Below are 24,111 nucleotides of genomic sequence, written 5' to 3'. Positions count from 1 at the left end.
GAGCTCTGTATAGTTATTTACTGTGATATGTCAAGACTGCTTTCAAACAAGGAGTAGGTTGTGCAGACTTAGTGATACGCAATGGACAGTATCACATCAAGGACATGAGACTTTGACAACAAATTGGCAGAGAGCACCCTACGTGCATTAAGGATGGCAGTTGCCTGCATATTCAGAGCAAACAGGAAAGAATTAGGACAAAAACATTTTCAGATTTCAGAACTATAGCAATGCTTTTCCCCCAAACCAGTGAAACAGGAGAGTTACAGCATCAAATAGCTCATACACACCTTCATTTCATTCTGAAGAACCAGCTCGGTCAGATTTCCATCCCTGTCATCGCTCCAAGAGGGACTGGAATTCCTCTGTACAAACAACAGCCACCAAGATCTACATGTTAATTACCTTATCCACAGCTGGCAGACATGTTCTTTCACTCCAGGATTTCAAGGACATGAATTCAGCAGAAGCAAAGACAGAATACACAAATGTTTGATGCTGCCTTCTAGCATCTAGCCTACACCTCTCTAGGTATGGCATGCAAGTTCCTGTGAAAAACTGGTGAAAGCACATTAATAGAGAGATACTTCTGTGTAAATAAATCCTGGACTGTAGTTCCAGTCTCTCCCCAAAAAACATGCTCTCTCCCATTGCATGGAAAACAACAGTGCTATTACTATTATTATTCCAAAGGAGGAAAACAGAGTTTCAGCTATTTTGTGAGGGTTTACAACTTCATTTGGGGTCAAAATGTGTAGAAAAGGTGAAACCTCCAAAGTACTGCTGAGGTCTATTACTTCACTTTTTTGGGGAAGGAGAATTGTAACAAGTCTGGCAGGGAAATCATATCAAAGCTTAATATTTTGTACTGTCTTGGTGCTTTAGTATCCCTACAAATAAAATACTTCTATTTCATGATATTTTTGGACAACAACACCAGCTGACTCCATGAAAGGCAAGAAAATCCTAATCATTACACAAATGCTTATTCTTCAGGATTATCAATATAATGACAGAAAAAAGTGAATTGACAGAAATGCAGTTACCCTTATAAACATTGTGAAATCACACAGAACGGTTTAATTTCTCTCCAGTTACAATAAACATGGTAAGGTAAGCAGATAAGACAAAGTAAGTGACTGTAGCTACCGAAGGATTGATTAGAGCTCCAGCTGGGAAGTGTTCCTACGTACCAGTTCAAAGCTCATCAGCATAGTTTTCAACCTATCAATTTCTTCCCGTAGTTCTCTGATCAGTTTTACATTTGCATCCTGGAACACAGGATTGAGACACAGATGTTGGAAAAATCATTCTTTAAAAAATTCTAGCTAAAGAAATCAATGCAGGGCTGTTCCAAGCCCTGGGAGGAGAGGCACACTCAAGCAGTGCTTCTTGCTCCATCCACCCTGGCAGGCCCCTGGAATGTACTGCCTAGGGACAGGTGCTTCCCATCTTTAATAGGGTTTTTTTCCCCCATAAACTCTGTTCCATCTCTTTTCTGAACACAGACATAATGTGATATCTGTTCCCATTATAACAATAGAATCACAGAATAGTTAGGGTTGGAAAGGACCTTAAGATCATCTAGTTCCAACCCCCATGCCACCGACAGGGACACCTCACACTAAACCACCTCACCCATAGCTGGGTACATCACTACTTTTATGGATTTATCTTCAAAATAGGTCAGAAAAATGCTGCTGTTTCTCTCATGCAGCTGACAGAACCAGACTAGAGGAGACTAAGTGAGAATGTCACCAACCATAGTACTAAAAGCCCTTCTAATTGATACACAAAGCATTTCCTGCCTGTTTGTGCGGAGATATTTGTCTTACTTTCAGTGTAAGCATCTCTGCACAGGCAGTTTCTGGAGAGCAGCTTTTTGCAGACAGTTGAGAGAAACTCTTTAGTTAAAGAGTCAACTTTCTCTGAACTGCCAGTGACGCTTTTGCTTGGGTTGGTTTACAGCGAGGGGAAGAAGGCAACTAGCTGAAGGGGTGGAGTCAAGGATCTAGCATGGGCTTTCTATAATATCCAGGGTCCTATTTAGCTCCCATTAACATGGGAAAAAGGAGTACGAATCTTACTGAGAGTGCAGATACAGGAAATAAACCTTAAATAATACACAGAACAAAACAGAACAGGAATGAAAAGCAGAACTCAAAGCCTCACCTCATTCACTCTGGGCTTGTTAACAATATTTTTGGCATTTGAAGCATATCTCAAGGTACTCATGGTCTCGTTGTAGCTGGAGCTGGCAGGAGAGATAGCTACAGACAGAAAACAAATAGAAAAGAAATAGTATTTTAAAAAGTAAGCAGTTTAACCCATCAGTTTTGAAAAAGATGGATTTTTTTAGTCTTGCTTCTTTAAAAAACAAACCCAAAAATATTCTTCAGGATATTTCATCAAGCCCATAGAAAATGTCTTCTCACAATTGTATTTATAATTGAATAACATGCTTTAAACCAAAGCTATAACCTTGGAAAGTCTCTTAAGCTTAAATTCATGCACAATCAGCATGCCTTCTTGTTTCCTTGAGTATTCTATGAAGTATTTATGAAAACCAAGGACACATCCTAAGAGATATGCCCGTCTTCTCACTGGACTAGAGATGTATTTTAAGTGGGCAATGTAGTGCAAAATCCTAACAGGGAATAGAAACCATACTCACTGGCAATCATAATGGTCTTGGAGTTGCCCCCCAGACTGTCCTTCAGAAGCCAGGTGAGGATGGAGTCACGGTACGGGATGTAAGCCGGTCGCCTTGTCCCACTGATGCTGTTTGTGGAAGGACTGTCTGCATGACTGCTGTCCCCTTCACTTGTTATGGTGTTTATGCTCTGACAGCTGCTGAACATCTGTGAATTTTGTGCTGAAGGAGAAACACCACAGAGCTCAGGAAAGGAGTTTTCTTTTTCTATTTAATTTTCTTAGATGTTATTACAGTTTATGTAGATGCCACACAGCTGTTCTGCTCAGCTTTTTGTTGTAAATATAGAGAAACATTAAGACACAACACATGGTGAGGGAGTCCTAGGCTTTTATCACTACCCTTCAATATAAAGAACTACTGTGCTTACCTAAAGTGGAGATGACAATTCCAAGTGTAACTAATGACTTGTTAATATTGGCACCTTCGGTAATACGATCTTTACAGTAACTGGGATCAGCTCTTTCACTGTAGCACACAAACATGTAAAAGACATGTCAAACCAAACAAAAATGCTTAATTATTAACATACGATCAATATGAAAACATTATGTATTTTCCTGACATACAAGAAAACAGAAATTGAAATTCTTGGAATTAAAACCCATATGATTTGAATAATATATATTGTGCTCTGGCTCAGAAAGTCCAAACAGCCATGAGCAAAGGTCATTGGCATGAACTACTGTTGAATACCCATCAAAACATGAACTTAAGCCTGAACTGGGCAACCTAATCACAGGTGCTCTGAATTAAAAAAAAAAAACAACCAACATATATTTACAACTCCGCAAGTCTAGACTGCCTCTGTGCAGAAGTCTGTATATCCCCTCAGTAGTACTTCCTCTGTCAGACATACATGGCAATTTACATTCTTGAGAAAGAAAAATGTCCTGTTCTCCAACTGTTCTATAACTCTTCTTTCTGTTCTCTGTCACATCCAGCATAACCCCATGCTCCTCACTGAAATGCACAGCTAAGATCAGAGACTTACAGACTTTGGAACATGAACAACATAAGCAGTGAGATATGATTATTTAATCCTGCCCATGCTAGGCAGCCGTGAGGAATACATCACGTTTTCTCTCTCTTTTCAAGCTCAGATTTGATAATTCCACCAAGACCTACTAGAATATCCACTTAACAAGAATACAGGGTTGAATAGGATTACTTAAATGTATGTAACAGCACAGTATTGGATCTTGAGACCCAGGAACTCCCTACCCCAATGAAATCAAATATCCAATGCACAAGAACAGAGACAGAGACAATAGAACAGATGACAGAGGCAGCTCAATATTCTTTGTTACTGTATGCGAAAGTCAGGCTTATTGTTAGTTTAATGAAGTTTTAAAATATTAAATTTCATCTTTTAGGCAGTACCATCTTCAGAGAAAATTACCTGTTTGACCTTCAGTATGTTAATTACCTGCCTGCAAGGTCCACTAAATTGATCTTGCTTGCAATTTCAGAGGGGAGATTATTCTCCAATATAGCCTAAAGACAAAAATGTAAATAAGGAGGATTATTCCTCTTAATTAATGAAAATAAAATAGATGTGTTCATTTGTTTGAAACTGAGTTGTACATGACTGTCTCACTGCCTTTCTTTGTGACCTTGACCCATTGACTATGCTCAAACCATTAACTCAACAGCTTTCTCACCCAGCAGAGAAACTACCCTCTTATGCTGATTTCCTCTTGCAAAAAAAAAAAACCTTAATGCCTAGCGACTGTGAAAGGCTTTCTTGTAGATCTTGCAGTTATTTTCCACTAATGTATTCCAAAGGTCTTTTGTGAAACTACTGAAAAATAGCCCAAAATGTTCTGTGATTACAGGATGTTAGAAGTGTGAGATAGAAAAGGTCTATTGGATCACTGAACGACTTCCCTGCCAGGGAAGGATATAATTCCTCCAGAGAAAGGGTGCATTGTCTCTGGGAGAGAAGTGGATGCCAAATGCTAAAGAGATGAGCACATCTGAAAAGCTGGACAGATATAACATTTTGGTGTTAAACTAATGTGATATTTCAATTAAGGATCCTAAACATAATATAACATCGAACATATTCACATGTAATTTTCACAGCACCCTGGAATGGGTGCTGTGATCAGCCCATTTCAAAGGGCTGATTAAAACTTCAGACACTTCTTTTTACAGAAATCTTTGGCATCACTTCTGACTATAAGCTTGCATAAAAGAGCAAGAATACCTCAGTAAACACTCAGCACATCAAGCAGCCTAGGAAGTGTAACACATCTGCAGTGTAATCCAAAGGAAATAAGTAACAGCTTCTATAGAGATTATTACAAACAGTGCAAAACAGTGAGGAGTAAACAATGCAAAACACATTGAACAATGCTTTTTGAGAGCAAAGAGAAAAGGAAGCTGGATTATTTTTAGCTAACCTGAGTGTAGTGGATGGTGAAGATAGCATGGGATCTGCTGCTAGCATTGTGAATATGTGTAGCTGCTGTGATTCTAGAAAGAAGAACAAACCATTCAATTATAAAGGTTTATTTCCCTGTATACAGGAAAAGCAAAAATAACAGCAGAAATGAAGACAAAGGAATGTGAAACTTGGAGACTACGGTAGGCTGTATTCTTGGATCTGATCACAGTGTTTGGCAGAGGACCTGGAAGGGCAGAAACTAAGGGTCAGTTGGAGGTGGTTTTGTCCACCAGCAGCACTCTGAAGAAGTATCTTAAAGCACCTTTATAGCACAAGTGTAAAGTGTTGTGTAAGGTAGAATACAGCATAGAAGTACAGTCAGCAATGGCATCATACAGCTCACACCCAACACCGCTGAATATACTGGCCCAGTACATTTTCTCCATATTGTCCCCATGTGCAGCCTTTAGTATCAGTTTTGCCAAGCTTGCCCTCAACAACAGCAGCAATGTTAGTAGTGCAGACAAGGACTGTGGAACCATGGTTTTGTATTGAACCCAACTGTCAAGAGTCTCGCAGTGACCAGTTGCACTAGACAGCAGAGAGCTTGCAGCTGTGTATATACTGCTGAGCATCAGATACAGGAGGCCAAACTCAGGACTCTCCTCCTTATTGCACTCTGCTTCCTACACCTTCACAGCCACATAAGCAGGCACTGCCAAAAACTGCAGGCAGTCTAGTGCTTCATGGTCATGTTAGCCTAAGCTGAGGAAGCAGAAGAACATGAACTAGTCTCCAGATGTTGGAGGAGGAAGGCAAACAATTATGTGAAGGGCAGAAGACAAAACACAGCTCTACAGTGGGCAGAGAATATAAAGGAACAGCATTGAAGTTTATAAAGCAAAAGATAAACAGAAAGTGCACCAGGATTTGGAGGAGAAAGTGTTAGTACTCACTTCTCACCTCTGTTAATGCTCCTAACTAGAGGACAAGTTCATATCTCAACTAATCACAACCCATGTCAGCATTTTTATGGGAGTATGTATGTGTTAGTTTTTTTATATATTTCATCACGGCATGCGGTGTACATTTTAATATTTTTAAGTGCTCTAGTAGTATTATCTAGACTCATTGGTTGCTTAGCTTAACACAGCACTAGGGCTATGCTTATGGAAATAGGGAAATTTGTATTTCCCGCTGTCGTGGTTTAAGCTTAGCCATAAATCATGCAGTTGCTCCCTCACTCTCCCCCTTCTTGCTCTCCCCCTGCTCCCGGAGGGATGGGGAGGCGAATCAAAAGAATGTAACTCCCATGGGTTGAGATAAGAGCAGTTCAGTAACTAAGGTATAACACAAATCACTACTGCTATCACCAGTAATAATAGTGATAAAGGAAATAAGGGAAGAGAATACAACACCTCAGCACCTGCCAACCGATAACTCACCCCACCCTGACTGAGCACCGACTGATAACTAGTCCAACCCAACAGTTCCCTAGCCCTTCCAGGTAACTCTCAGTTACCTCCTGGGCATGTCGTGCTGTGGTATGGAATACCTCTTTGGTCAGTTTGGGTCAGGTGTCCTGTCTCTGCTTCCTCCTGGCTTCCCCTCCTCCCTGGCAGAGCATGAGGCTCACAAAGTCCTTGGCCAGACCAAACATTTGAGCAGTAACTAAAAACATCGGTGTTATCAGCGCTGTTCCCAGTCAAAACCACAGCACTGCACCAGCTACTAAGAGGGAGAGAAATGACTGCTACTGCTGAACACAGGCCACCTGCATTTTGAAATTTTGTTCTTAAGCATTTGAGATTAGGTTTTGTAAAGTGTCAAGAGAAAAAATAATAGCACTGGGAGCAACAACAAAAATAATGACTGCCTATGGAAAATCGTATTTGTTTATTTTATAATGGACAGGGGCAGCCAGAGCAGGGCTGAAGGTGGCCTGATAAAACCAACTGGTTGAAAATACGCCTTCAATAAACTTTGCTTGTTGTTAGCACAGGAACTGCCCTCTCGCCCATGAAAGGCACCACCCATGTTCAAGCAGAGCTCCTCATCCTGTATCTTTCCTGCATAGTCAGATTTGGAGCCGTTATGTTCATTTGGCATCATTCCTCAGACTGCAGGTGGTTTAAATTAGTTTGTTTGCATTTACAATGTGCTATTTCATAAAAATAAAGACTATAGGTAAACAGCAGTTTCCTGTATATTCCAAATAAGTTTTTGGAATGTTCCTCAGAGAAAGACAACACTCCTTGGTTTCATGCAAGTGATGAAGTTTGAAAATTCAACATCACAAAACGACACAAAATACTGAACCTCTGATTTTGTTTTCTCTGTGTCTATTTCCTTAGCAATGAGACAACTTGGGATTTTGGTGTTAGTCTGAAAAAGCCTCTTCTTACTATAGAATTGCATTTACTGATTGCTACAAGCAGAAGAAGCAAAACTCAGTCCTGCTGTATATTCTGTTTTTCTGATAAAGCAGCTTAGTTTTTATTTACTCCTCAGCATCACTGACATTCTAAAATCTTGACCTCTTTTATGATAAGACTTAGTATCAATTTTGGAACTGTGATTTGGATTTGGAGGATCCTTTACAGCAGTTGTACTGATATCCAAAGCTCCCTGTTGAAAAAGTGAAAAAGTGTCTTGACTAACAAGAGCCAAAAACATTGGCTTCATTAGTATTTCCCACAGTTCTCTCACAGTAAATGTGCATGACCTGTACTAAGAACTTAAATGCTCATGAAAATCAAACCAAATAATTACAAACCAAATACTTTTATAAATTAAATACAAATAAACTATCTTCTCAGCAGTATTAAATCACTAAGTTACACTAACAAGTGAGTTGAAAGCCAAACAGTCTAAAGTGTCCCGTGCAAGTGGAAAAGGAAAACTTCAGTCTGTTTACAGCAAAATGTTTTCCTGGCATGCATTTTCTGTCCCAGACAGATGTTTGAATTTTCTGGGTAAGTCAGCATTGGATCAGGTTTGAAGAAACAACTTCATGAATACTTGTAGCTCTTACTGGGGATAATATGAGGGTATGTAACATCTTATGTGCACGTCACACACAGCATATTTGACATCCTATCACGAAAAGCATTGGCAACAGCTGGGAAAACAAACCTCAGTGAAATCAACACATGGTGAAAGAAGTGTTAAGTAAAGACAGAGCTGGTTTGTTTTATAAAATACCTTTTAGCTATTCCTTCTTCTAGAAGTTCTACAACTTGCTTGTAGTCTGTAACTAAATGTTGCGTCAATCCTGTCAAAGATTTAAAAAGAGTTAAATGCATATTCTTTTTCAGGAAGTTTCAACCAGTTTACCCAACAGCAGGAGCATAAGGATGCTGTGCTGGGAGGCCAGTCTGTGCTACAAGTAGTCTTTCAACTAGAGTAAGCATTTTATTTAAAAATAAGATGAAATGATGCAGATAAAAACCTTCAGATGCAGTGACATCACTATAAAAAATGCCTTATGCCTTCAAAGTACAGGCCTTTTTCCAACCTGTCAGCAGAAAAATGGTATATAAAAACAGTATTACTGAAACTCCGTGAGAAATTTTCAGCTATGTCACTTCTACTAATTGGGTACAGATCCTGTAAAGAAGCTTTTAGCCACTGCCTCTGGATAATGGCTCTGCTCACACAACAGAATTAGCAACCAGCCCCTGAGAATATCTACCATTTACTTAACTAGGTTTCAGCCTGTAACTCACGAGTCTTCACGCCCTTTTCTCCCTAGAGAGGACATAAATAATGATATGAAACATCTGGCCCTTTCACATCTCCTGCTTCCAGTTTTATATTTCTTTATTTGATTTTATTTTGAAGTGGGGAAAAACACCCACAGAAAACAAATGAAAGAAAATACTGCATTGAGAGCCTGCTGTGGTGGAGTGGCGGTTGTGACTAACAGGGCCCCGGAGGAGGGCAGTGTGCTGCTGCAGCACTGCCAGCCCCTTGCACAACACAAATTCCAACAGGCACACAAAATGAACCTCACCAGGCTTGTATTTCACAGAAATACAGTTTAATATGTCTCGTTTGCGTTTTATGGTAATGATTAGTTATCACTGGTACTGCAGTGACTCCTAAAATATCCACCTGAGCTGTGAAGCAAGTCTTTGTCTTAAGTACCTAATAAACCACTCTTCTGCATCATGTTTTACCTCACAGCTGGAATCCAGGGCTACTTCCTCCCCCCGTACTGATTTAGGTTTGGTTTGTTTTATCGCAGGCCAAAAAAGAGCGGTTGAAGGCAGAGTACTAAAAAAGTCTGATATATTTGGATAAAATCATTTATCTATTAATGAAAGTCAAAATGAATATAAAATTCAACAATACTGAAATAAGAACTTCTGGCATTGTTAGAGCCTATCCTTACATCATAACAGCTTTGTTTGACTTTAAATCATAGAATCATAGAACAATTAGGGCTGGAAAGGACCTTAAGATCATCTAGTTCCAACCCCCTGCCATGGGCACCTTCCACTAGATCAGACTGACCCAAGCCCCATCCAGCCTGGCCTTGAACACTGCCAGGGATGGGGTGGCCACAGGTTCTCGGTGAACCTGTTCTAGTGCCTCACCACCCTTGCAGTGAAGAACTTCTTCCTTATATCCAATCTAAAGTTCTCCTGTTTAAGTTTGAACCCATTACCCCTTGTGTTATTGCTACAGTCCCTGATGAAGAGTCCCTCCCCAGCATCCTTGTAGGCCCCTGTCAGACACTGGAAAGCTGCTATGAGGTCTCCACGCAGCTTCTCTTCCTCAGGCTGAACAATGGAATGAAATGAAAGCAAAATCTAAGCCAAAGATGGGAATTTATTTTAGTCTGCAATATACATACAGAGAGGAGGGGGGAAATATTTTTGGATCACCCACACTTCAAAAAACTCTTAACTGTAGTGTGTACACTACACACAGTATAGGATGATTCTCAAACAAAAGCATTTCTTCTGCTCTCTGGTGTCCCTTTACAATACATTCATTCCAGAAGTCATCACATTTTCCATTTGAGAAAGAGGCCCATTATTTTTCCAACAGCACTGGGATCTTCAAAGTTCAGGATATGGAAACTATCATATATTGTTTTCCCAGAACCTTTTTCAGGGTTTCATTTAACTGAATAAAAATCCAGCTATAAAATGAAGGCATGGAAGAAATTCTTACCTACCTACATTTCCATAACTACTGGAATAGTGAATCTAGCGAAACATTTAGTTTTTCAACAAGGCAAGTGAAATAATTGTGTTTCTGAAAAGAAATGTCAAAGTGTTCTGCTGACTGCTAGAAAAAGGAAGGTGACTTTAAAGTCCTGCAGAAAGATCAAAAACACTTGCTCATCTAGAAATCTGCCTTGGAGTGAGAAAGGATCTCCCCAGAAATCTGTCTCAGAGTAACAAAATAGATTGCATCATTTCCTGGTTTAAGAGAGGCCGACTCCTTAACAGTGCAACCATCTGTGAGGGAGAAGTTTGAAATGATTCCAACCCAAAGCACTGAAACACTTTCAGCATTTTAAAGGCTACAATTTCACAGCCTTTACGTGGAAAAATGATGGGCTGGAAACTATTCAAAATACTTGAGCTGGGACTTCCTGACTGGGCTTGCAAACAGAAAATGCATTGCCAGAGCCATCTAAGTATCCTGAAAGGGGTTAAGTCTTCCCATTTTCCTCTTTGTCTGTTCTTCACCCAGGGCTAACTGTACTCTGGACATCACTGATAACAAACACGTAACTAAAACTAACGGTACACTGGGAAGCTCCTGACCAAAATCAGCAAACCTTAAAATCACTAACGGCTTGCAAGAAGTATGATGCAAATACAGATGCTAGCCCTTATCATGCTGGATTTATGGGAAATAATGGGAAATTCCTGAGCTTTGCTCATGTTCACCATTTTTATTTCTTCCATACAGCAAACTGCCTGGAAGGAGAATAAAACCAAAATACAAAATGAGCTCCCCTTCTAGTAAGCTTGCTGACAATTCTGATCTCAGCCATCTAGCTATTGGAAACAATATACTTGCACATACTCTCTCTGATGCTGCAGAGAGACTACATATAACACTGCCAAAGACGTCTTCAGCACGTAGATAGCCCTCATTACAGAGGTCAGTAGTTGTTGATTGCAGCAAAATATTACTGCAATTGAGAAGGGCATTTTGTACCAGTGCTGTGAAACACTTCATTTTCTGGAATCTGACGTTAATAATATACAGCTGACTGTACTCCTCACCTGCATTCAAAAGACCTCTGGACCTGCTCATTGCTGCTTACTTTTGATGTGAGCTAAGAGCGCAGCTACAAAAAGAGCCACGTAATCACATCTTCTTTATTAGTCCCTCCCCTCAAAAGGCATCAGGGTTGCCTCAAGGAAAGCAAACTGTTAAAGTTCTTAATTGAACAAACTGTACATAAGCATGTTTATTTTTCAATATATACTTCTATACACATATCTAAAAAAAGAAAAACCCTAGGCCATCTAACTGTTGGCCTAAGCATCTAATTGACTAACAGCATCTAATTATACCCTCTGATACCTTCAGCAGAGAAATTACTTCATTTTCCATGCATGTGATCAATTTTTCTAAAAATGCACATTTATCATTAAAATTAAAGATTTTCTTACAGGCATTAGCATAATTATTTTTGGAGGCTGTCATAAGATGCAGAGGGAGAGAATCTTCTAAAATAAAGTATTCATGCTGGATTTGCAAACATGGCCAAAGCAGGCAAATATTATCTAGATTCATCTTTTTCCATTATCTTTTCCCCTTTATTTTACAAAATCTAATCAACTGGGAAATTCTGTGGGATATTTCAGGTCTGTAGCATAAAATTGTTCCTCTTAAATTTTAGTTGTGCCCAAAATCTTTATTCAAAAGGGGTAAAAATTAAATCAAAAAAATCCCCAAAACCCCAAAAACAAACCACAACCAAACAAAACCCACAAACACAACAAAAAAAAAAACAAATGAAAAACCAGGACTGTAAAAGCAGTGACGGATTTGGCCTGGAAGGCTCCAGATGAAGACAAAATAGTGACAAAAGGCAAGCCAGCCCATTGGTAGATGCTATAACTTCATTTTCTTTTAAAGCAGGGAAACTCAGTTACACGCAGCCAAGGAATCACTGGAGATACAAGGCCTGAGAAAAGGGATGGAAATTGCCAAGGAAGGAAGCAGTTTAAAGACCTTTTCTTGTGTGGTGAATGAGCAGCTGCTAAAGGAAAATAATTAGTATCTGTACTCCACCAACAATGAAGTTGTCCGATAACAAGCAGGTAGAAAGAATCTTGGAAAGACCTCAATAAAAGCCAAATGTCTACAAATCTGCTTTTCAAAGAATGATAAGTTTGCCATACTAATGAGACCATCAATTCATCTATTTTCCAACTCTCCTTAAACAGGATGCTGATGGGCTGGGAAAGCACAGCTGAAATAACCAGAATGCCAGATAGTCCCTTGTGTATAGGACCATGCAAGTGCAATGCTTCCCAAGTGTTTATTTCAAATTTTGAGATGAGGAATTGGAAACAACTGTCTGTTGTTAGACATACTATGACCAATACTGCTGGTGCCCAGGGAATGAGAGCTGGAAATTCCAGGCTCCAATCACACAGTCAAATAACTCTATCTGTTGTCATATCTTGCCTTAATCTCTGAAGTGAGGACAACAATCTGATGGATAATACCATGATAAAGAAAAAGAGAGGGAAAAAAAGTGAACCAGAGAGAACAAAAGGAATTTACAAAACATGCAGAGACAAGAACTCTATTTAAAAGCCCAAACAAATCAGCATTTGAACTAATGTGACAGGACTGATAGAAGTTTGCATACAAAATGCATACCCCCAGGTGTTACTACCCATTTACTAGCCAGCTAAGCAGCAGCAAAATCTGATAGCAGAGGCAACTTGGGAATTCCGCTCACTAGATAGAAGGTGCCTGGAAATGGAAATATATGCATTTGCTTTCTAAACAAACTCAGTAATTTTTGAAACTTCCATCAGCTTGGAAAAGGCTCTTCCTAGTAGTCTCCACTGTAAAACTACTCTGTGTCATTTTGCACTAGTAGAAGAGTAGAAGCAATCCAGAATCACACCAGGAACATACGCAAATATACATACAGACCTGATCAACATTTACTTGAAATTCTGATGCTAGTTGTGAAGCCTGCTTTTACCTTGTACATATGGTCCTGTTTCAGGGTGCTCTCGGACTCTAAGTGTGTAAGGTTTCTTTTGGTCTGATTGTTTCAACAAATCCCGGACACGCTCATTATAGATTTCAAGAAAACTGAAAAGCAAAAAAAAAAAATGTGAAATGCACACAATGGGGGGAAAAATAAGTGTATATGTAGACAATGTAACTACCTGAATCTTTCATGATAAAGTCAATTGATCAATTTTCATTATCCTATTACTGTCCCTTCCCATTCAGTGCATGTAGAAAGAACTCAGAGTAGCAAATTTCCAAGAAGCAAGAGGCATTCATTATTTATTTAAAAATTCATAAAATGCACTTTTTTAACATTAGTGAGTTCAAATGTCCAGATTTCCAAACATAATGTTTCATTAGATCAATGGGAAAAATGAATAAGAATGGGATGTAGAATTATGACTCAAATTTAGCAGTTAAACAAACAGGAAGTCCATTTTTGATGCACCCCTATTTCAGCTGTATATACAAAAGTGAAGAGACAGCATCCCAAGAACTATACTGAGATGGAAAACTAAACCCAACACTCTCTCATCCGTCCTCTGTGCTCTCCCCTTTGTTCCAAAATTATTACCATCTGAGAAAACAAAACCAAAATAAACTACTCTTTACTTTGTTTGATTGCAGGAATATGTTGTTGAAAGCATTCATAGTATTGCCCAAAACAGCGACACACTTACCTGACTTTTACTCTGCAAGATGCTGTCTGGTCTGTGTAATCATCCTTCCTTGCAAAAAGGCCCTGCACAAACCAGAAGTTTGTGTAAATTTTAAACCCATTAAGAAAAATAATGTTGCTTAAATAAATGCAAGTGAAATAAAAAGAAGTACCTCACATATACGGGGTGTCAGCCCAATGGATGCCTTCAAATAATAAACAGAAAGAAAATTAAACAATATACTTTCTATCACTCTTGCAAGAGTTACTTTCAAATAAAAGCCAAGTTGTAAGAAAAGGACAGAGTCATAGCGTAGCACTGAAGTAATGACAACACAAACTGCCCTGGAGTGTTGTTCAGCACACCATGGCAATTCTACTACTTCAGCTGAAGGCTTCTTGCACTTGAAACACTGCAGATACTCATGTGCTGTGTCATATCAGCAGCTTCAGCGCAAATGTTCTTTATAGCAAAAGTTATTTTAGAGTGCTTATATAGCATCAATGAGAAGTTTAGATGTTTGGGTTAAATCCAAGAGCTGTTTGGACATGCTTATGTCAGTGGTGTTGCAGTCTAGATGATGTCAGGCCAACACTGTAACTAGCTTGACTGGTCAGGAATATTTTGGTTTTTCCTTATTCTACTTTCATCTCTTTATGATATGGCATCACAGAACAGACTTGCAACAGCCTTATGTTCTAGATTTATAAATCTGGTCTCTCAGAGAGAATGGGATAGGGCCTAACAGTACCCAAACTAGGTGATTTAAACTTTGCCCATACAGCCTACACTGAAGTAATGGTGTGCTTTTGTGCGATATACTGTTCTTATGACATGATTGATCATGAGTGACCACAGTGCCAACATACCCTACAACAGGCTCTATGGCTTAGGTGGAATCTGCTTGCTGAGTAGCATGAAAGGCTTTTAGAAGGCTCCCTTTTTTGAAGGGGAGAAAGTCCAGGTTCATCAAGTAGACCATGGTGGATGAAAGTTCAGTTTATACCAAACACTTGTTTTGAACACTGTTTCATACTGAATACATGCTATTAGAGATCAGATCAAAGCAGCATTCCACTGGAGCGAGAAATCACTTTATAAGCCAGAAATCTCTTAGAAACACTACACCTGGAAATTTCCTTAGAAATAATGATAATTTCAAGACGTGGCCAGTCAGGGTTGCTGAGATACCCAATTTTAACAATTGTTCAGGCTTCCATGGAGTTAAGCCTGATTTCACACAAAACAAAGGAAGAATCTAGTCATGATTTAACAAAATCCTATTGCTGATGTCTGTGGGGAAAACGCAGTTTTTAAAATCCAAACCTTGCCGAAAGCTCAAGTCCTGACAGAACAGTATTTTTCTTCTCTTCTGGGTTTGAACAAATTTTACCCTTATTTCATCTTTAAAATTTAATCCCATGGGTGTAGGAAATAGTGGCCTACTCACACAAGCTGTTAAATAAAATGTGACTTTTTTAGGGGCATGTTTCACCAACAGCCAAGAATATTTATGAATAGAGATTAAACTGCCTTGTGCTGCAGCAGAACACAGGGAATTCTCAACTGAGGATCCTCAGCCATCAATCTGAGTACCAAGATTAAAAAGCACTTTAAGTGGTTTCTGGTAGACAAGAATCAAAATGTAACAGCTTCTGCAAACACCATTCGAACACATTTCAAAACTGGAAGTGAAGTTTCCACAGCCAAAGAATAACTTCTGCCATCAATAAATATCTCAAGTAGATAATGAAGCCTGCTACAAAAGTATTTCTCAGGATTCAATCCAGTTTTATTTGTGAAAGTAATTCAATTTCATTATAGCTCAGACTGCCAAAAGCTTCCAAGGATGAATACTTTGTATTATATTGAGCTATGTTTCGAAAACACAGCATGGATAGTTTTTTGTCCTCTGACATAGGCAGTAAGATTCATAAACAGTAAGATGAAGGCTATCTAGAAGAAATATTTAAGCTACACCTCATTTTCTAGTGTTGTTAGCTGATGCTATGTTATTTACCTAAATGTAAAGGCTTACCTCTCATTTTCTGTATCAAACAAAGCATGTATAAGCATTCTGCTCAACACAAGCACCATAATCACAGTTTAAAAATAAAGCAATGATTCTGCAGGACACCCTGCCCTCAATCCTAAGTGTAAAATGAATGGAGTAACTCACAGGTGTTCCCATCATTGTGTAAGTTTTTCCTGAACCTGTCTGTCCATAAGCAAAGAGGCAGATGTTGTATCCTCTGAATGCCCCCGACAATACAGAAGTGCCAAGGTCCTGGAACACCTGAAAAGACCAAAAGAAACAAAATAGTCTATGAATAACATGCCTCTCTCGGCATTACTTGTAGATCTTTCAGCTTCAGTAACTCCATGGGAACAAGGATCTTCACAGTATTTGTCTTTCTGATATATCAGACACAATGTTAAGTGCCCAGCATTCACTTGTTAGGTCTTCTCCTAGACGCTGGCATGCCAAGCACAGTGCTGACACTGAGCAGTAGTGTTTAACTGTGCTTCTTATCCTGCTGTATCTTATTGCATACTTGGACCATACGAATTCTCAAGTATCTCCCCCACCCCATGTTTTACAGTCCTCAGCATAAATCTGGCAGAAAGACAATGACATTAGTGGGAACATTAGGCATCAGAATTACAGGTCAAAAGCAAATTGAAGTCTAACCCATAGCCTGCAAGGAGACCACACCCAACAATACTTCTATCTGACCCCTCTGGTCAGTAAGCAGCACCCCACCAAAGGCTAAATGCTTTATTTTCTGTTTATACCACACACTCATTGCAATCAGAGACAGAACTGTTACCACCAAATCAGTGCCAGCCTCCAGGCACTTCCAAAGCTTGCACTAGTCCCACTGCGGCTACAGAAGTCGGACCATCACAGCCATACAGCAAGATCTGAACAGTCATTCCTTCCGCTTTCCCTGCTCCCTTTTTGGTGACACAGCTGCCCCACATTGTGACCATGCTCTCTGCATATCAAAGCCTGGCCACAGACCAGCTGAAAGGACACCTTGTAAGATTTGATACAAAGTGCATGACGGATCAAAAGGATCCAGCAGGCAGGTGCCTGCTGCTGGCTTTGGCCTTTCAAAACAAATGTTACAAGTACCAATGGTTTTGCCATTTACATAGAAAACTAGCTAGCATTTAGAGAGAGAGAACAGGATTTCTGTGTTTCACTGCTGTGAAGGCTCACTGATTGACAAGTCATTTGCTTCTCCAATGGAGAGATGAATGTACTAAACCTGATAGAAAAATCAATAGTAAAACATATTTCATAAATATACCACTTCACCTAAACTTCCCAGAAAAGAGATTAAAAATCTTCTAGCAAGAGTTTCCTTTTCAGATGATATTTCAATTCAAACTGAGACAAGATGAAAATTTCTAGTTGAAGAACCAATAGCACTGCCATTCAGCAGAATTTGGCTACCCCTGCCTTATTTGTAAGGGCATGTGGCATGTCAGAGCATCTGCTTCAATAGGATTATCAGATCAACTTTTCTGTTGATTATCAGGAACTTTTCTGTTTAAAGAGTACAGAGAAAGCCAAACAAAACACATGGACACAAAAGTAATAGACAAGGGATAACAAAAATAGTGACAAACTCCCCAGGCACTACTCGATAGGCCATTAAGAAACTGAAGCATAGCTTTGGAGAGGGGCAACCTGGACTTCAAAACCGTAACATAAGTTATGGGGAAAACAAGAGGAACAGAAGGATTTGGGACATTTGAGGGGACCTGCAGGGCTGTGCAAATCTTATTGTGAAATGTTTAAGGTGAGGGAGTCCGGAAGGAGAAGGGGCTGGTTCCATGTAAACAGCAGGAGATCAGTATACCTGTCTGACTGAGCTCAGTACCTGGAGCGAATCTGGGGCCAGCATTGAAGTCAGAAGACCTCAGCTTATAGGGCCATCACATCGGTGGTACCTGCAAATGATGGCAGCGAGTGTCTCAGCATAGGGAGCTGGTATAGCCATGGACCTAAGGAGTGTGGGTCCAGTTACTGGAAGAAGTAAATTCAGGTCAGCAGCTGAAGTCAGCCTCAAGTAATATGTCTCTCACATCTATGGTGCCAGCACCTTGAGCAAGTAGGAATCTAAGTGCCAGCAATTAGAGTGGCACAATGTGTTTCAGGATCTATGTCCAAGCTACTAGGGTAACTGGGGTGGTATGAGTGTCTCTGTCAACAGCTGTAGAGGGAACCATGGGTGCCAAGACCTGTGCTGCAGATACCAATTACTAGGGTGGCTGAGGTGAAACAAGTGAGCATCACTATAAGTACCTGAGTAGAGAATTGCTATCCCCAGGGCCTGAGCGCCAGCTACTGGTATGGAAGGGGGGGGGGGGGTAGGGGTGCAGAGGGCATGCAGGGAGTGCTCATGAGCATATGCACATTTGCTAGTCCATGGGAGGCAGTGGCATTATACATGCCTTAATTGTATCAGATTTATTATTGCGAACAACTTTACCTATATTCTTCAATATTTAGTTCAGAGCCAGAAGTCCAGAATAGACATTGAGAACTAGTAAGAACTAGTAACTTATTTGCAGCACATCTAGCTAATAATCCCTCACAAAGGACAATACGCCATAAAAAGATCGACTTTTACAGACAGAAAGGAAAAAACCCTGAAGTAATACAACTAGCAAAATGAATCCATTGTATACAGTCGATAAACGAGTGAACAAGTAACTGACATATCAGCATGATGGTTGAAATTTGTGCTGAATAAATATATAATAAATATATAAATATATAAATACAGCCTGAGCTGTATTCCAGTACATACTGGAAATTATAATATAAGATCATAGGTGGCACTTTGTCCATGAGACTTGCTTTCCAAATTGTGGGAAAATATAACTGCAGGGATTAGGCTGGGGGTTGGGTTTTCTTGGAGGTTGCTTGCAGCAGCGTTTCAACATCTGTTTGTACTTACCATCATCTGGTTTTACTCCATCTATGGGAGCCCCATTTAAAAATAACAATTGTATAAATTTATCAAACTGTGTGATTAGCCCTGTTGCTTTTAGTTTACCCCATCAGTGTTCTCTTGGGGTAACAGGAGCAAGGCAGGTCTATGACCACTTCCCTTCAGAGTATCAAGACAGAATAAATTCAGGAATAAAACCAGTTTTTCTTGGCTTGCTGTACATAGAAATGGCCTAAAAAAAGCTAATATATTCCACATCAATTTAGAAACACTTCGCATGATAGAACCTCTTACAACAGGGATAAAAGCAGCCTGGAGAGGTATCTTGATTCTATGACAGTTCTCCCATTAAGAGCTGTCCTCCTCTCTGAAGGTTCACAGTGGATAGTGGTGAGTTATTAATTGATTTAATTACAATGAAACAAAATCTTCTCAGGGTGGCAAGCCTGATAGCAACACTCGCAATGTCATCTGGGCATTGAAATTGGAATTTTAGACAAACTAATGTTGAAACTTCATGCAATTCAAAGTTTAAATGTCCCCATTTTCCTTCAGGCAAAATAGGAATAATGCTATCCATTAGTAGAAAACCGTGGGGTGTTCTACTAGTGTTCATAAAATTCCTTGTAATCTTAGAACATCCATAGCAACTTAAGCCAAAAGTGCAAATTATTGTGTACTTGCTCTCTGCACATACATTGGGCTCTGAAAGAACATCTAACTCCAAATCCCAGTTAAGCAAAGCTGTGTTATATTTACTCTCTATTAAATACACATGGCTACTCAGATGCTTCAATTCAAATATGTTTCAAATCAGTCCTTTTTGAATTAGGCATTGAGAGAAGACATATTATTACAAGCAAAATTGGATTACTCTGAAAAGAGTGCCATAACCCTATGATGATAATGAATGAGAACTTCAAGAATTATTTACTAAAATCCTATTAAAAGCTTATTCGTACTGCTTTGTGTTTGTTCTTTTTGGTAAATTACTCACTTTCCTTTTGTGAGAATAAATTACAATTCATTTAATTGAATACAGTCTCAATTTTGAAAGAAAAAACTCTTTGTTTAAGTGTACTGCAGAAAAAACAAAGTGAAGCACAGCAATTAATTTCTGGCTTGTTTAAAGATAAAGGAGGGTAATTGAAATTAAAGCTTTTTCTGTGCTAATATCAGAGGCATTAGTCCAAATACCCATCAGTATCAACAGCTGCTGATTATACAAAAAGGACTACAATTAATCATTCTGGGCATATGTAGTAACGTATTTCATGATATAATGGATCAAATCATGGTTTCTGTTGATCATTAGAGAAGGAAAAAAAAATAAAATTCTTCTGGGATTCATTCAAGTCACTTCTGAAATAAAGCTTCAGGAAGATGAGGTTTTTCAAGGGCCGTGAGTTGGATATGGCGTACTGCAGACAACACTCCATTTGGCAAGAAAATTATATCTTCCCTGCATGGCTGCTCTGTGTGACTGGCACTGTTAGGCTTGTTCCATGCTGAATGCTGCTTTCAACAAAGCTTTAACTGGCTCTGCTATGCCTTGTTCCTGCACTTTATACATGTATCTGGTCCATATCCCACGATGACCTGTGAAGCATTCTACAATTTATTACCTATCAACTGTCCTAATAGTGGAAAAAACGTGCCTTTCTAAGTTATGAGAGGGCACTAAGAAAACTGCTATCATTCAAGGTACTTTGATGGCATACTCACAACAGAGTTCAAATCTAACAAATCCTGTGCTGTACACATTAGTCCTTATTATCAGACTTCCAGTACAAACTGGAAAAAGGGAAAGGTTTAGTCTAGTAGATAAAATGTCTTAACCATGCAGTTCACACACACCAAAATGCTGTCCAAGTTGCTGCAATATGAACATATTTGGGGTTGAAGCTGTTTTACATTAGGTAAGAAACATCTACTTCAAGTATAACAACAGAGCACTTAAAAAATTCAAAACTTATTTCAATGCTCCATTAGAAGATACAAGAAATAGTTCAGAGAGTCTTAAGTGTTTGCAGAACAGGCAAGTTAAGCTGCTCATTGTGAAATCTTACATAAGAAGTTGTGCAGTTGTGTAACTGTATATTAAAAGCATGTAGAAAAACCTCAACAGGAATCCTGCCCTTAAGAAACCATACTGGAATATATTAAAAAGACGATTTAAGTACATATTAAGGTACAAGGCTTACCAACACTTAAGCAGCAACCTAAGTTTTGTGACTAAGTCCTAACTCAAAGAATCACAGAATTTAATTTCTGAAAACTACAGTATTTGTAATTTGCCCTTGTCCGTATTAGAACACGAGGCAATTTTAACTTAAATGTGTTTTTCAAAAACAATTTAAGGTTTACAGACTAATGTACTAGGAAGACTACTCCTCCTATCATTCAATTAAAAATATAAATATATTCAGCTTGATATTACTTGTTTTCTTGATGATTTATTGAAGCTATTTGTACAATTGATATGTTTATGCCCTTTAAACACATATAAACTTTTTAAGTCCCCTGTTTATACTACCAGACTAAAATACAAATCATACTTGAGCATATCAGATATGCAATTGCTACCCAGGCAAAGTTCAAAGCCTTGGGCAGCACAAGTGCAATCTGCAACAGTTAATACAAGAAACTGAGAAGACCCTTGCCCAGAAGTGCAGAAGGACCTTGTGATTGTCAATGGCTTCAGCAGTTACACCATCTTTCTGAACCACAAAAACTTATTTCCTAAATGCATAGCCAGTGCACTGGAGTACTGGTGACTTCCTCAGTGTCTTTCTCCTCTTCCCGTTTCTCCCCCTCCCTCAACTGGCACCATTTCTCTTCAGATAAGTTGTTTGAACAAAACTCCAGTGTAAAATCTTGTAGTCTTACAAAATTCCATGTCATCCAAGGAAAATTACTGCTCAAGTAAAGAATAACACACTCAAATCTAATGCTTCATAAGCCTGAGCTTGCTACTAACAGCCTTGATGAATGCCTTTAAGTGTCTATCGCACGGTAGGGTATTTGATCACAAAAAGTTAAATTCCTTGCCTCCCTCTTCAAATACGGGTTTTAAAATTAGCAGTTTTTAAATAATTTTAGGATTCTACTCTCAACAAATCTGGTCTAAAGACAAAAAAACTCAGTCTTGAAAGACTCCATGCATCTCAAGTACCTTATGTCTAGATTACAAGGTCAAATTTACTATTGGCAATGATGCAAAGTGAATGCTTCTGTGTGGGATAAGTGTGCCCACTTCTAACCAATTTATGCTGCTTTCTTTCCTTTCTCTCTACTGGTCTGCACACCAGCTTATTTGGTCGCTATGTGCTACTTGCGAGCATCAACAGGATATTTTTAGCCAATTTTAATACATGCTGTTTAGATCTGGATTGTAGAATTTTGAAGACAGAAACAGAAAATACTTCAGATGAAGTCTCACTACAGTGTATGCTTTCCAAATGTTTATGTGAATGACAGATTCTGAGACCACCTAAAGCCTAAATATTCCGTGTTATTTAAATAAGTAAATATTTCAACAACAAAAGAAATTTCATATTTCACATAAGCCAAATATTAAAATAAGGACAAACCCAGGTTCTAATTGCTGTTATGGAGGGAAACTAAAAAGTAGCAATTTAGTGCAGCCTACTTACCGCTATTGAGTTAATCCTATTTAAAATTGAAAGCTAGAAAGATTGCTTATGTATTTTCCTTGAAATCCAAATGCATTAGAGGTCAAACAAATATGCCACTCTGCCAATAACATCTGAATCTCTATTGGAAGGCAAAAATTAGGAAGTATAAAGTGCAGTCAGCTTGGAACACAAAGCAAAACTGCACCAAAACTCTGCACTTCATATCAGGTCACCCTTGATAAGAAAATCTCTATGTATTACCCATTTCAAAGGAAAATAAAAACTGACAGAACGAATTGAGACTTTTGGGGTTGCTTTTTTAAGAATACTTGAGATACTTCTAACCTCTTCATGAAGACCATTTTTAAAATGACATAGAGAATATTAATTGGAAATGCACCTCACGTTGCTAAAAGATACGAAAGTTGACAGTAGCTTCACTACCGGATGATTTATAACAGGGAAGCAATATCTTATTCGGATCCTTTTCCATTTGGTCAGCAGGAATCTTCTGAAGCCAGAATCTCATCTCTCTCTTTTACTGGCTTAAAAGTAAAAATTTATAGTGGCTTTTGCACATCCTTCTTGAATAATGTGTTTTCAAGATACTGAAAATACCCTATTAGTCTGAGACTATATCACATTTTATCACATTAGACCTGCACGCCTGTGTATCAGACAGATGACTATATTTTTTTTCCAGAATGAAAGAACATATTTTTGTGCTAGTGCCAAGAAGAAATGAATACGTCATGGAACACATTCAGTCACACACCGTAAGTGACAGACCGTTATCAACAGTGAGGGTTTCTGACTTTGTTATTTTACATTGAAATCTTCGCGTGGATATTAGAAGTGTGAAGCTTTTTGGTTTTAAACTCTTCTTTTCAAAATCACATATTTATTTTTAGATCAAAAATTTTAGCATATTCTGTTTCTCCCAACTTCTCATGTATATTATGAAGCCTTTTTTTTCTTTTATATTCCTTGACATCTTACTCACTATCAAAACCAATGGCCAGTGGATAACCCCCATAATGTATAACCTTTCTATGTGTTGCACACAAAGACGGAAGCGTGTTGGCTGTGAGCTTTTCTTTTGAGGCTAACAAAAAATTGGAGATAATAAAACTCTCCTTTAATGCATATGATTTGAACTAATGCTTTTGACTATTTTAACATGAGGCTCAGTTAATATCAGTGCCTCTGACTTTTCATTGAATTACTGTGCATTGAATGGATATGCAACTAGGGCAGTTGATGACAGCAAATACATATTTTACACTGTAACTGCAATGGGTGCTCCCTGTTCTGGGATAAAGATAGAATAGTTTGGGTTGGAAGGGACATTAAAGACCATCTAATTCCAATCCCAGTCGCATGGGCAGGGACACCTTCCACCAGACCACATTGCTCCAAGCCCTGTCCAACTTGGCCTTGAACGCTGCCAGGGATGGGGCAGCCACAGCTTCTCTGGGCAACCTGTGCCAGTGGCTCACCA

The 24,111-nt window shown here is 38.9% G+C and overlaps 1 protein-coding gene across 3 annotated transcripts in view; it reads right to left on the bottom strand.

Moving 5' to 3' along the window:
* The window catches only part of STARD9 (StAR related lipid transfer domain containing 9), a 102,783-nt gene that overhangs the window by 41,037 nt on the left and 37,635 nt on the right, over positions 1 to 24,111 (bottom strand). For all 3 annotated transcript variants that reach the window (XR_009744939.1, XM_061462382.1, XM_061462383.1), the window contains exons 4-15: positions 16,182 to 16,298; positions 14,175 to 14,207; positions 14,024 to 14,085; positions 13,309 to 13,421; positions 8,310 to 8,379; positions 5,122 to 5,194; positions 4,143 to 4,210; positions 3,084 to 3,181; positions 2,675 to 2,875; positions 2,173 to 2,270; positions 1,194 to 1,271; positions 291 to 365 (exon numbers count right to left, since the gene is read on the bottom strand). Coding sequence is in view for 2 of the 3 variants with exons in the window: in XM_061462382.1 (XP_061318366.1) it covers positions 291 to 365; positions 1,194 to 1,271; positions 2,173 to 2,270; positions 2,675 to 2,875; positions 3,084 to 3,181; positions 4,143 to 4,210; positions 5,122 to 5,194; positions 8,310 to 8,379; positions 13,309 to 13,421; positions 14,024 to 14,085; positions 14,175 to 14,207; positions 16,182 to 16,298 (1,086 nt within the window). In the remaining variant the exon portion in view is untranslated. The remainder of the gene's footprint in view (positions 1 to 290; positions 366 to 1,193; positions 1,272 to 2,172; positions 2,271 to 2,674; positions 2,876 to 3,083; positions 3,182 to 4,142; positions 4,211 to 5,121; positions 5,195 to 8,309; positions 8,380 to 13,308; positions 13,422 to 14,023; positions 14,086 to 14,174; positions 14,208 to 16,181; positions 16,299 to 24,111) is intronic.

The sequence above is a fragment of the Pezoporus flaviventris genome, unplaced genomic scaffold (genome assembly GCF_033815535.1).
Source record: "Pezoporus flaviventris isolate CSIRO_AGI_PZ_B2104156 unplaced genomic scaffold, CSIRO_AGI_Pfla_v1 ptg000035l, whole genome shotgun sequence".
In the NCBI taxonomy this organism is placed as follows: Eukaryota; Metazoa; Chordata; class Aves; order Psittaciformes; family Psittacidae; genus Pezoporus; species Pezoporus flaviventris.
This window is presented reverse-complemented; position numbering and strand designations above follow the sequence as displayed.